At 46.0% G+C, this 13,572-nt stretch overlaps 1 protein-coding gene across 1 annotated transcript; it reads right to left on the bottom strand.

Annotated features, from left to right (window-relative positions):
* Positions 1 to 8,369: 8,369 nt before the first annotated feature.
* LOC143260696 (uncharacterized) lies at positions 8,370 to 12,813 on the bottom strand. The gene is made up of 6 exons (XM_076527018.1): positions 12,733 to 12,813; positions 12,379 to 12,616; positions 9,816 to 12,201; positions 8,746 to 8,905; positions 8,556 to 8,677; positions 8,370 to 8,448 (listed from the first exon to the last, which is right to left on the bottom strand). The coding sequence occupies exons 1-6, from the start codon at positions 12,811 to 12,813 to the stop codon at positions 8,370 to 8,372; spliced, it is 3,066 nt and encodes a 1,021-aa protein (XP_076383133.1).
* Between the last annotated feature and the right edge of the window lie 759 nt (positions 12,814 to 13,572).

Raw genomic sequence — 13,572 nt, 5'->3', positions numbered from 1 at the left:
ATTGGAAAAATAAACTATCTACTTATTATTGTACAAATCGGGGATAGAAGATTGATTTTGAAACTGATAAAAACTCCTTTCAAGCATATATTCTGGATTAATTTCTTCGACTCTTAAAAGGTTCAGAACTATATTGTACGTTAAATGGAACGCTGAATTGATGGTATCCGCTTTTCCTTGTACAATCGCTTCACCGATAACAGGACATATACAAGTTCTTCAACATTTGGAGATCGTCCGTTTCTGGGGTGAAAGCGGACGTGGGGTAGCGATCGCGAGAGCCTCACGTCAACGTGGGGTTGATGAGGCCCTACTGATGGGTGGTTGACGCCCTCAAGTGCCGGTCTCCGCCAGCCGTTCTCGGCTCCGAGGAAATTCGCAATGAGGTTACAAAGCTATTTTCGACGACTACGGGTCTCGCGATAGGGGGCGGGGGATTACTGAGCAGGAGGTCCTGGCCGCAACTAGGCAGGGGCGTGAGGCAATCAGCCACATTGTCCAATTTTTTAACCCTTTGCACTCCGCTGTCCCCTCTCGTGGGACATCGTAATTCTAGCATATCACGTGGATGTCCCCTCTCGTGGGACATTAAAGTTTATTAGTGATTACGGGGAATTGAGTTATTTCAGCGCAACTTTTTGAGACATGCATGTTTCCCTGAAGTGTTCTCTTGAAATGGCACAAAAAATCAAATCAAAATATAGTAAAATTACTAAGATATATACAAGGCATGTCAGCGGGTTTTGACGAGAACGTGAGAGGCGTGCTCACGACGGTCCAAGCACTTCAAAGGCGCCACTTGAAAAGAGCGATAAGGCAAGTTTGTAGAAGAAAGATCGGTATGCGAACATAGTATGCACTGTATAGTGAGATTTATAATCATAAAATCTGGAGGGAAAGATTTTCAAAGCTGAACTCAGTCTGGTTTGAAGCGTCGAGCGGTATAGATAGATCTAACGCGTGAAAAAATCGGAAAATTGATTCTTCTATTGGTAGATAAATTGTTTGGTAAAAGTTTTTTTGGTAAATATCATCTTGTGAGTTAGTAATAACAATTAGAAATTTTCAACCTATGTATTTATTTATATTTTTTATTAGAACAATGGCAAAACGTTCAAATACGAATGAGTCTCATGACACAAGTAGTAGTGAAGATGAGCTCCAGATAGACGTTTCTACAGGTATGTTAGAAAGACTAACTGTAGAAGGTTTTCTTCTACATTAGTCTATCGTTTTGATAGCAGTGATAATGTGATATCGTCCAAGCAACAAGGCGACGAGAGAAAGAGTTCGCATAGATAGCGAACTTTTGATTTTTTTGCAAATTTCTCGATTTCAACCAAATTCATATAAGTCCAATATCATTATAATATACAGGGTGTCCCACAATTATTTTAACAGCCGAAAATGAGGGGTAGCTGAGGTCATTTGAAGTAACTTTTTCCTTTGCGAAAATGCAATCCGCGGCTTTGTTTACGAGTTATTAACGAAAAACACTGGCCAATGAGAGGTGACGGTGCGAGAGAGAGAGTACGCGAGAGAGTACGCAGCACGAGGCTTTGACAGATGGTCGGGACGGACTCGAGCCACGTTCGAAGTATTGAACAAATCACGAAGCGAGAACTTTCCGGATTTTTTTTTTACTACGTGACAGTGATATTTTGAAGAAAAACGCTGTTCACCTTTACTTTAGAACGTCTGCAGAATATTTACTAATTTTTCGGACTCGAAATAATATGTAGTTTAACCGTGACAGCTGTTTTAATTTTCTGGTGTGCATGACACCTCGTGTGTACCATATGAAATTTTTATGCAAGGTGTACAGTGAAGATTAACGAATGATTTGCAAAGCTGATTTAATAATAAATAAGGGACGTAAAGGATTTGTTTATTAGAGAGATATGAAAAATATAATCAGTAAGAAACTCACCCATTTAGTTGAGGATGCATTTGCTGGCTGAAATTCATGATGTCGAAGGGCACTGACCTTGTACAACGTACAGCTGATCTTTCACTGCACTGTCACTAAACACTGATCACTTAATTAATCACTGATAATCCGAATCACTTGTGGATATTTAAGAAAGATCACTGGGACTCGTTCGCGGATAATCGTTTATTCGACGCGTTCGTTCGGAAGTCGACGTTTCACTGCCAAAAAATCGAGGCCTCGACCGTGGGCCCTTGTCGTTCGTCTTTCGGCCGTCCGAGGAAATAACACCCGATACTATTTTCTTCGAAGCGCAGGGTACCGCCAAATGAAATAAACAAGATATGCCGAGACGTAAACTGTGTCCGACCCGCTGTCACCCTGCGCTCTTAGAACGTAATTAATGGCCGTGCGAAGAAAATGGTATCGAGTGTCATTTCCTCGGACGGCCGAACGAAGAACAACAAGGACCCACAGTCAAGGCCTGAATTTTTCGGCAGTGAAACGTCGACTTCCGAACGAACGCGTCGAATAAACGATTATCCGCGAACGAGTCTCAGTGATCTTTCTTAAATATCCACAAGTGATTCGGATTATCAGTGATTAAATAACTGATCAGTGTTTGGTGACAGTACAGTGTAAGTGAACTTCGCAAATAACCATACCAGAGGTTCCACCGACAGTATCCCTCCAATGTTGCGGTCATCGACCTGGGATCAGCTGTTCGTTGTACGAGGTCAGTACGTACGAGTCAGCAAATGCATCCTCAACTAAATGGGTGAGTTTCTTATCGATAATATTTTTCATATTTCTCTAAAAAACAAATCCTTTACGTACCTTAACGCGATTATTTATTATTAAATCAGCTTTGCGAATCATTCGTTGAATTCTGTTCGTACACGGAATTATTTAAATTAAAATATCATTTACGAACTTTGTTAATCTTCACTGTACACCTTGCATAAAAATTTCATATGGTACACACAAGGTGTCATGCACACCAGAAAATTAAAACGACTGTCACGGTTAAACTACATATTATTTCGAGTCCGAAAAATTAGTGAATATTCTTCAGACGTTCTAAAGTAAAGGTGAACAGCGTTTTTCTTAAAAATATCACTGTTATGTAGTTAAAAAAATCCGGAAAGTTCTCGCTTCGTGACTTGTTCAATACTTCCAACGCAGCTCGAGTCCCGACCATCTGTCAAAGCCTCGTGCTGCGGACTCTCTCGCGGACCCTCTCTCTCGCACCGTCACCTCTCATTGGCCAGTGTTTTTCGTTAATAACTCGTAAACAAAGCCGCGGATTGCATTTTCGCAAAGGAAAAAGTTACTTCAAATGACCTCAGCTACCCCTCATTTTCGGCTGTTAAAATAATTGTGGGACACCCTGTATTAGTTAGTTCCAAAACCATACTAAATAATACGAGGGTCTGTAAATGCCCGTTTCTGCCGAAAAGTGGCGCTGAGTAGTTGGTAGCCAACGTCCAGAATGGTTCGGCGTGCTAAAGGTTAATACATGTCTAACCCTGGGGTACTTCTCCGGAGCATGGAAGGTGGCAGGCTGGTGCTGACCTCCAAGAAGCGCGGACCTGGCGGGGCGGTGTCGTGGCGCTCCCTGTGCCTGCTCTCCAACCTAGCAACTCTCCTCACCTTTGCTGCAAACCAATATGGTTTTACTAAACACCGAAGCACGGTCCATGCGATGGCCCAACTCATCTAGATCTAGTACCTGGCAAATGCGGTGATCTGGGGCAATATCACCAGGGCCCTCATCAAGAAGGGCATTCGCCGATGATATGACGCTGACAATCAGCGTCCGTACTGCGGACCGGACGGTGGCCGATGGCTTCCTTGGGGAGTTCCTTGGAGTGGTTCGTCGGGAACGGCCTGTCATTGCCTGAAGAGAAAAAACTCTTTAAGGAGTTCAGGAAATTCACGCATACCGTGATGAGACTAAAGGCAAACTTGAACGAAACTGGTTATGGAGCGAGGTAGATGATGGAAAAAAGCAAATAAGCAATACCGCGCGCGCGCGCGTATATATATCCAGTTAAATAATGATATATATCTTATCCAGAGTATGTACACGTGTTATCTAGTGTCCTTTAAATCCGTTTATGTAACTGCGACAGACTGCCTAGAACATGCTGTTTGACCCAATCAACTGAAACAAAACACTCAACGCACACAAAATAACTGCCGAGGAGTGACGATGCCTCTGGGAACCAAGGAGAATTATGATCGTTGAATGCCAACAGTAGATACGAGCTCCTCTAGTACGGCACGCTGGGCGAATTCCCTCGGGGAATGGATCCCCTCGGGCCAGGTAGAAGCCCCTCTTGCAGAGCTATCGATTTAACACTACCTGCTTTGTCTAGAGTACCTGGATTGGGTATGGACTCGAGGTGGTAGTGGGAATAGCGCGTTGTCACCCCCTGATGTAACAATGAACGAGAGTACAGCCAGATCATCGGCGAAAGTCGAGAGAGCGGCTAGTATAGCCCAACTGTGAGCAAGGCATAGTCCATCTTTACAGACTCGTATTGATGGCAAAACTACTTGCCAGAAGAGAAGACCGAGATCCTACATCTCATGAGCAGGAAAACTCCTGCTGCTCTATTCGCTACCTCGGGTTAGTGCTCGGCGGGGGGGGGGGGGGGCAGTTCTTCGGCAGTGTTGCGAAAGGGTTGCCAAGTATGCGGGCCTACTGACCAGAATCTTTGCCAATGTTGGGGGTGGTGGTTAGGGGACTCAGGTACTCTATTACAGTGTGGTCGAGTCGGTAATCCTTTATGCCGCTCCCGCCTGGGCGCACGCAGCGACAAAATGTGGTAACGACAAACTCATCAACGAGACCTAGAAATCTATTTTGGCCCGCGTGGTGAAGGCGTACTGCACCATATCCCTCGATGCTATGTGCATTCTGGCTGGTATGGCCCCCCCCCCCCCCTCATGCTGCTGGCCGACGAGGGAAGCAGAGTCTTTTGTCGGTTTTTGGCTCTGGACCGGGATTCGGCGGCCTATCGTCTCCGTGCTGCGGAGATGAAATGAGATGAAAAGCTTGCCACTGCCACTATGTGGCAAGCTCGAGGATGCCGCTAGACACGGACGTTGGACCCATGGCCTAATGCCCAACATAGGCGATTTGGTCAAGTGGTGCCGAAAAGTCCTTAACTTTCATCTTGCGCAAGTACTCCCGGGACACGGTTGTTTCTCTGAGTTTCTGTTTAGAATAGGGAGAAAGTCTGACGGGACTTGTTAGTCTTGCGGGCTGGGGCCTGACGACCTTGAGCACGCCCTTGAACACGCCCTTGAGCACGTGCGAATTCTTTGTCGCTGAGAGGACCGCGCTCGAAAACATCACTGGCCTTCTCCAGCTAGGCTTAATAGTGTCATTTCTGAGTAACGGCTCCACAAAGGAGCCACTTAGGGGTTATATAAAAACGGTGATTTTCAGGGAGAGGATCCACAACAACAACGACGGCCAGCAGCGGTCCGCGGAGCCGTGGCTGGCAGCCGCAAATGGAACATAGGCTTATCGTGGCCTTAGTCAAATTGTTCTGAGCAGCTCTCACTCTGCGCAGGAATCCTGAAAGGGAACACCATGAAGGGAATTATGCAAGCTAAGGGCTAACACTCGAGGAGGGATTTAGTGAATATACTTGACTTGCACCTACTACCCAAGAAATCCTACACTGCACTTTTCCACCTTTCCACTTCGTCCACCTACCACCTTTTGGAAGACGTGCGTAATACATAATCTCATGAAAAAAGAAATCACAATGGTTCTGGGACCGGGGGTTACGACAGATTAGTTGTAGGCTCAAGGTTATGTCAATATTATATTATAACCGTTTATTATCCGGCCTGCTCGATCATTCCCCACGATGAGTTGGGCGATGGTGAGGACGAGCGATCGCTCGACCAGCTTCGCCACGACGTATGTCAACTCCTCGGCTTAGGCCATTTTTCGTTGTGGAAGTGGGCAGGGAATCTCTCGGATTTTTAACGGCTAACATTCTGCACATATCTGTCTTCAGATCTCAAGGTGCTTGAGTTATGGATGAGGCTCTCTATTTAACTTTAACGATGTTGATCGTCGCGCTGTAGTTTTGCGAACGGACAGTAGAATATTGAACAGTAGCTTATATTTGAAAGATATTTGCGAATATAAGGCAGCTGTATACAGGGTGTTCCACAATTACTTTAACAGCCGAAAATGAGGGGCAGCTGAGGTCATTTGAAGTAATTTTTTCCTTTGCGAAAATGCAATCTGCGGCTTTGTTTACGAGTTATTAACGAAAAACACTGGCCAATGAGAGGTGACGGCGCGAAGTTCGAGAGCCCGCAGCACGAGGCTTTGACAGATGGTCGGGACTCGAGCCGCGTTGGAAGTATTGAACAAATCACGAAGCGAGAACTTTCCGGATTTTTTTTACTACGTAACAGTGATATTTTTAAGAAAAACGCTGTTCACCTTTACTTTAGAACGTCTGAAGAATATTTACTAATTTTTCGGACCCGAAATAATAAGTAATTTAACCGTGACGGCCGTTTTAATTTTCTAGTGTGCATGACACCTCGTGTGTAACATGTGAAATTTTTAAGCAAGGTGTACAGTGAAGATAATAATTCCAGGACACGGAATTATTTAAATTAAAATATCATTTACGTACTTTGTTAATCTTCACTGTACGTAGTAAAAAAAAATCCGGTAAGTTCTCGCTTCACGATTTGTTCAATACTTTCAACGCGGCTCGAGTCCGTCCCGACCATCTGGTAAAGCCTCGTGCTGCGGACTCTCTCGCGGACTCTCTCTCTCTCGCACCGTCACCTCTCATTGGCCAGTGTTTTTCGTTAATAACTCGTAAACAAAGCTGCAGATTGCATTTTCGCAAAGGAAAAAGTTACTTCAAATGACCTCAACTACCCCTCATTTTCGGCTGTTAAAATAATTGTGGAACACCCTGTATAATGAAGGAAAGATGGCTGGAATTGGCCGCCTCAGTCCTCCTATAAAAAGGAACCCGGCCCAGCAAAATCATGTACATATATGTACAACGATAAGTGATAAAGGCTTTCTGTGCATAATAATGAATGATATAAAATACATACCTCTATGTTAGAGTCGCAAATAAAGAGCGTTATTGCTAAAATTGCGAGGGGGAATAGGATTGGATCAAGGGCGATGGCACTCCCCAACGCGGGTAAATGTAAAGTAATAAATGAAAAATACTTTCGACGCATAATAACAAGTAGTAATAATAATAAATACTTTGACGTTACAGAGAAACCTGAAGAAGTTGCTAAAGGCAACAGTGTGCGGTCCCCAAAGAAGAGGCAGTCAGGGCAATAACAGAGGAGGACCACAAGGTTCCAGTCGATGACAATCGCTGCCACATAGCAGGCAGTCGGGTGAACTCACCCTTCCCATTCTGATCAGTTACTAATGGAAATACCCTTGTCCGGAATTGGATAAGGTAAAAGTTCCCCTCACCGTGGCGACGATTCAACCATTCACCCAGATCATGGATGATGAGGCAGGTCCACCGTCCTTTAGGATTCTCGTCCCGCGGCGCTTGCTCGTCCTAGGGTGGAGCATTGGAAATAAATCTCCTTTCGCTCCTGAGCGAGTAAGTCAATCGAGATAGTACCCGTAATGACCAGTGCCGCGTCCACGGACACTGTTCGGTACGTCGAAGCAATTCGCAGTGCCCCGCAGCGCTGGATGGCGGACATCCAAGTCCGGTACTTCTTGATTTTTAGGGCGTTCGCCACAATCTCTGCCCCACAGAGCAGGGCTGATTGGATGGACACCAACAGAAGTCTCCTCTTGCACGTCTTCGGGCCTCCCATGTTCGCCATGAGACGACTTAATGCTATTGTGCTTTCTGTACAGCCTTGTCGTAGACTCCGCGTATATGGTCCCAAATGGTGAGTCTGTTATCCAACCGTCTGTTCAGGCTGAGTTGCGACCATCATTTTGATGGAGGTGGGGATGCGCCTCTTAGTGAGGATTAGGACATCCGTTTTTGCGATTGCCAGTTGGAGACTGTCATTCTCCATGTCCCGTCAGGAATTGGGTAAGGTAGAAGTTCATCTCATTTTGGCGGCGCTTCAACCATTCACCGAGGTCGCGAATAATGAGCTGGGCCACTGTCCTTCGGGATTCTCGTCTCAGCGTCGTTGCCAGCGTCAGATTGTGTGCTGTGGGGCCTATTCCGCGGCGCTTGCTCGTCTCACGATGGAACGTTGAAGATAAATCTTGTTTCGCTTCTAAGCGAGCAAGTCAATCGGAATAGACTATTATCATCATTATTATTATTATCATTATTGTAACGTCATGTATTCGAGAATGACACTACGCTGGCCGAATATTGCAAATATCTCCAGAATGACCGAAAAGCGAACATTTCCACAACCAGAGTGACATACCTTAGTCTTTTGGGAATCTGTTTTCCATTCCTGAACTGCAACCTTTGATATTGAAGCGTCTATTCTGGTCGTTATAACCTCTGCAAACTAATATACGTATATGAGTTCCTTCTATATGTGGGTCGTCACAGTGTATTGAGAGCTCCAGCCTTAAGCAATTTTCTGTCATATCGACACTAGAACTCACCTGATGTGAGGAGGCAATTCGAACTTTAACTCCTGGATTTTGGCTGGTGCATTGTCTTGGCGAAACAACACTTTCTTTTTCGCCAAATGTGGCCGTTTTTCCTTGATTTTGTCACTCAAACGCTGCAGTAAATTCGCATAATACTCGCCGTTCATTGTTCTTAAGATAATTAATGAAAGTTATACCACACGCATTCAGAAAAGCCAGCAGATGGAACTGTCTTCGCCTTCTTTGGAGCTGGTGCTCCCCATACAGTCCATTGTTTCGACTGTTCCTTCGTCTCAGGTGTGAAGTGATGAATCCAGGTTTTATCCACGGTTATGAATCGATGCAGAAACTCGGCTTTCTTCCTGTGAAACATTGCCAAACACTCGATTGAAACATCCTCATGATGCTGTTTGTTTGGGTGCGTCGTATTCACACCCGATATTGCCACTCCGCGATATTAATTATCCTTCGGGTTGTAAAGCCGAGTCCGCTGCGCGACGGAGTGGAGCAATATTTTTGTCCGTTTGATTAGAAAGGGACAAATATTTGGTTTAGAACGTGTCACTAAACAAGAATGATCACGATTGATGTTATGAACTGAAACTGACGACTGCTTGAAGACTAAGGTGATGCTGACTATCGAGTGAAGACTGGCCTTTGCATCGGGTTTGAGCTTATATACTGGTTCGTGGATCGAATACTGGAAATTGAGTGGACATTGATGCGATGGAAGGGGATGCGGAGATGACGTAGCACGCAGTACCGCAGGTAGCAAAAAACCCTGGACGGCGACCGAAGCGATGCGTACTAGCCCGTCATAAAAATGCTGCCTATGAAGGCGTACCTTGTTTAAAGGGTGTAAATGGTTTCATTGCCGGAAGGAAAGTTATGGCATCTACGACCTTAGAAACCTAACGGACGCTACCTTTTGTCAATGGCACGTCGCTCGTTGACGGACGGGCAACTCGCCTCGTTGAGTCGGAGTTTTCCCGTCAATAAATGTTTTTTCTTCTTTTGGGGGGGGGGGGGTGGAAGGAAAAGGGAATTCGTCCCCGAGAAAGCTGAGCCGATGCGGCCCGAAATTCCGTGGAAGGACGGAACATACTCCCCCCGTTGAGAGGGTACCGATCAAGTTATATGTGCGATTAGGTTCGTGAACGATACATAGATAAGGGCTAAATAGACATGATAAACCTACAGTGATGCAGTACAGTAAAAGGCTTCGATATGACGGACTTATACAAGAAGAACGGTGTGAGAGTCTTTGACTACTGGTTGTTTATAGATGTCGTATGCTCATTTCGGCGGTGCTCCTCCGGTTGATGAAATAGGGGTACTAGTTTCTTCACGCTGCGATCGAACACGTTCGTGGCGGTCTTCACTATGACGGCTCGAATAATGCCGTCGGATCCGGGGTGGGTTTTGAGGACGCGTCCTAGAGGCCATTGCATCGAGGGCACGTTGTCTTCCCGGAGAAGGACAAGCGTACCTTCGGTGATCGGATGTTGTCCTCTGGTCCATTTATTTCGGCTCGTTAATTCGTTTAGGTATTCCCGGCTCCAACGCTTCCAGAACTGTTGTTTAAGCTGCTGGATACGCTGCCATACGGATAGTCGATTTGGATTGGTATCCCCCAAATCGCGTTCGCGTAGGCTCGTGAGAGCATCACCAATCAGGAAATGTCCGGGAGTCAACGCGAGGAGGTCGGTAGGATCGGAAGATATAGGAGTGAGGGGTCGCGAATTAAGGATGGCATCGATGTTTATGATTAGGGTGTTTAGGTTTTCGAATGTGAACAGTTCAACACCTACGACGCGTTTAAAATGATGTTTGAACGATTTCACCGCGGCTTCCCACAGACCCCCGAAATGTGGTGCTTGTGGTGGTATAAAGTGCCAATTGATGGCTCGTTTGGCTAAAAATGTTACGACCCGTTCTCGATGATCGTCAGAACGCAATAAATCTCGGAGTTCGCGTAATTCATTGGCCGCCCCCTTGAAATTGGATCCGTTGTCGGAATATAAATTTGCGCAAAGCCCGCGTCTCCCGATGAATCGCTGTAACGCCGCGATGAATGCTTCGCTGGTCAAATCGCTCACTAATTCCAGATGAACGGCCCTTGTAGCGAAACACACGAAAACTGCCACGTAGACCTTGATGCGTCCGCGGTTTCGGTGTTGCCGCTCCTTCACGAAAAACGGTCCGCAGTAGTCGACGCCTACGTTGGTGAATGGACGTGACTCTATGACCCTCTCTCTTGGTAGACTACCCATGATGTATTCCACGGGTGGAGGGTTTGCTCTGCGACAGCGCACGCACCCGTGGATTGTCTTCCAAACTTGATTCCTGCCGTCTATTGGCCAATATGTACGCCTCAACGAGTACAGGGTGGTTTGCGCTCCAGCATGTAATAGGCTCCTATGTTCGGACATGATAATGCACGTTGTGATATGAGACTTGGGAAGAATAATTGGATGCTTCTGAGAGTTGCTTAGGGTCGAATTGTGCAGGCGACCTCCTACTCGTAGAATGCCATCCTGATCTAGAAATGGGTTTAGTTTTGCTAGTTTGCTGCTTAGGTGTGGGTTGATTTCACGCTGAAGTCTATCTATTTCTGCCTTGAGATAGGTTCGTTGTAATAATTTGATAATGACGGCCCTTGATTGTGAGAGTTCTGCAACCCTCAAACTCCCTCGAACGATCAGTCCTGGCTTCCATCTTCGACATAGTGCGATTACTCGCACCAGCTTCTCCCATGATGAGTATCGTTCGAGGATGCTCGTGTCGATTGTGGCAGGAGTTGTTGCCATGCACATTGCTCTCTTACTCTCTGGATCATCAGCGGGTGGCGTTGGTTCCCAATGGGGCCAATGTGTTGACCCTTGCCGAAGCCAGTGCGGCCCGTGTTGCCAGATGGATGGTTGCACGAACTCTTCAATTCCTTGACCTCGTGATAATAAATCGGCTGGATTGTCTAAAGATTTGACATGATGCCAGTTCATGATGGTTGTGGTTGATTGTATTTCTGCGACTCGATTCGCTACAAAGGTTTTTAAAGAGTGAGGGGAGGAATGTAGCCAGTGAAGGACTATAGTGGAATCTGTCCAGAAGTGGATGTGTTCAACCGGTATGTGTAGTGCCCTTATGATGGTGTTCATGAGCCCGGCGAGTAATACTGCTCCGCATAATTCGAGTCGGGGTATCGATTGGGTTTTTAATGGTGCGACTCTGGATTTTGATGCAAAAAGTTCCACGAGTGTGTCGCCATCAGTGTTGCAAGATCGAATGTACACACAAGCGCCGTATGCCTTCTCGCTTGCGTCGCAGAATCCGTGGAGTTCTAGTGTGGTCGCGGATGAAATGATGACCTTCCGTTGAAAGCGTACATTGTTTAGCAAGGGAAGTTTGGTGTAATACTGCAGCCATTTCGCGTGGAGTTTCGCGACGATGATAACTGGTTCCAATAAGCCCAGTGGGTCATAGATCCTTGCTATTTCAGAACTTATCATACGTTTGGTGACACGAGTTGTGTGAATGATCGGTTTAACGGTGTATGTGATGGAGTCGTGTGTTGAATTCCAGACTATTCCCAGAGTCTTGATGACGGAGGAGTCGCCCAGGTGAATTTGTTTGTTGATATGTTCTTCGGTTAGACCCTCTAATAGACATCAGTCGTTCGATGCCCATTGTCGCATGTGCAGTCCTGCCGAGTTGAGAAGCGATGTGAGGTCATTTCGCAGTGAAATGGCCTCTTCTATTGTCGTGGTTCCGGTTAGCAGATCGTCTACGTAAAAATCCCGTTTGATAATGTTGGACGCGTGGTTGAAACGATGACCTTCGTCCTCTGCCAGTTGTGTTAGGCATCGTATAGCTAAGTAAGGGGCCGCTGATAATCCGAATGTAACGGTGTTTAATTGATAAGTTTTGATTTCGCCGTCGTCATCACGCCAGAGTATTTGTTGGTATTTCCTATCCTCTGGACGGACCAGGAACTGCCTGTACATCTTTTCGATGTCACCGGTGATGACGTACTGATGCGTGCGGAATCTAAGCAGGATATAGAGGAGGTCGTCCTGTAATTTGGGTCCGGTGTGTAGGGCGTCGTTGAGGGACAGACCGGTGCTGGTGGCTGCGGATCCGTCGAAAACTACGCGGAGTTTCGTTGTTTGACTGGAGAGTTTGATCACACCGTGGTGCGGGAGGTAACATCCCTCATTGTTGTCTGGTCCATTAGTCCGGTGTCTTCGGTGGTGACTTTTGTCTTGGCCATGCTGCAATGTGCCGCTACTAAGCGCTGGCAGAGATCGTCCAAGGTTATTATAATTGTGTGTGTGCCAATAGTTCGGCTGGTCGCTCTTTACGGCGGTTACGTGCGGTCCATGTGTCGGCGGTTTGGTTCTTTCGCTCGAACTTACAGGTACTAGTACTAAAATCTTACAGTCTACGGTCTTATAGATATCGCGATCCTATGACTAAAATCTCATGCTTTATGGTGTTACAACTATTACGGGCGCGGTTCGATTCGCGGCATCGGAGAACGGATATAGATTTTTGATTCTAAGTTCTTACGAGAGTTATTTTTGTAGAGAATGCCTCCTGCAATCAAACCAATCCCGGTTAGCGGACAGAATAATAGACTTTCGACATCAAGCTTACAATATCGGCGGTTTCAAAAGATTCAGGGAATGAAGATTTATATAGGAGAATGGAAGATTTAGAGCACAAGCTGGAACAGTCCTCACAATATGGCGAAGGAACAGAGAAAGAACTCCAATAGGTTTTCAACGCAGGCGCTCAAAATTCAGAACCAAATTCAACCTGGAAGGTCCTTTCTGTTTCTACTATTTTAGATTTGGGAACAACTGAACAAAATGTGTGCCACCTTATACGTTTGAATATAAAAGAGAACGGAGGAAGTGATTAATAGTTAGTGATATATAAATTGTGGCAATTAAGGGCCCGGGATCGGATCAGCCTGTATCCGGAGTTGATCGTCGCGCTGCAGTTGTGCGAACGGACATTAGACAAA

This window comes from Megalopta genalis, chromosome 16, assembly GCF_051020955.1.
Source record: "Megalopta genalis isolate 19385.01 chromosome 16, iyMegGena1_principal, whole genome shotgun sequence".
NCBI lineage: Eukaryota > Metazoa > Arthropoda > Insecta > Hymenoptera > Halictidae > Megalopta > Megalopta genalis.
The sequence above is the reverse complement of the archived record's forward strand: the minus strand, read 5'-3'. Positions and strand labels throughout refer to the sequence as shown.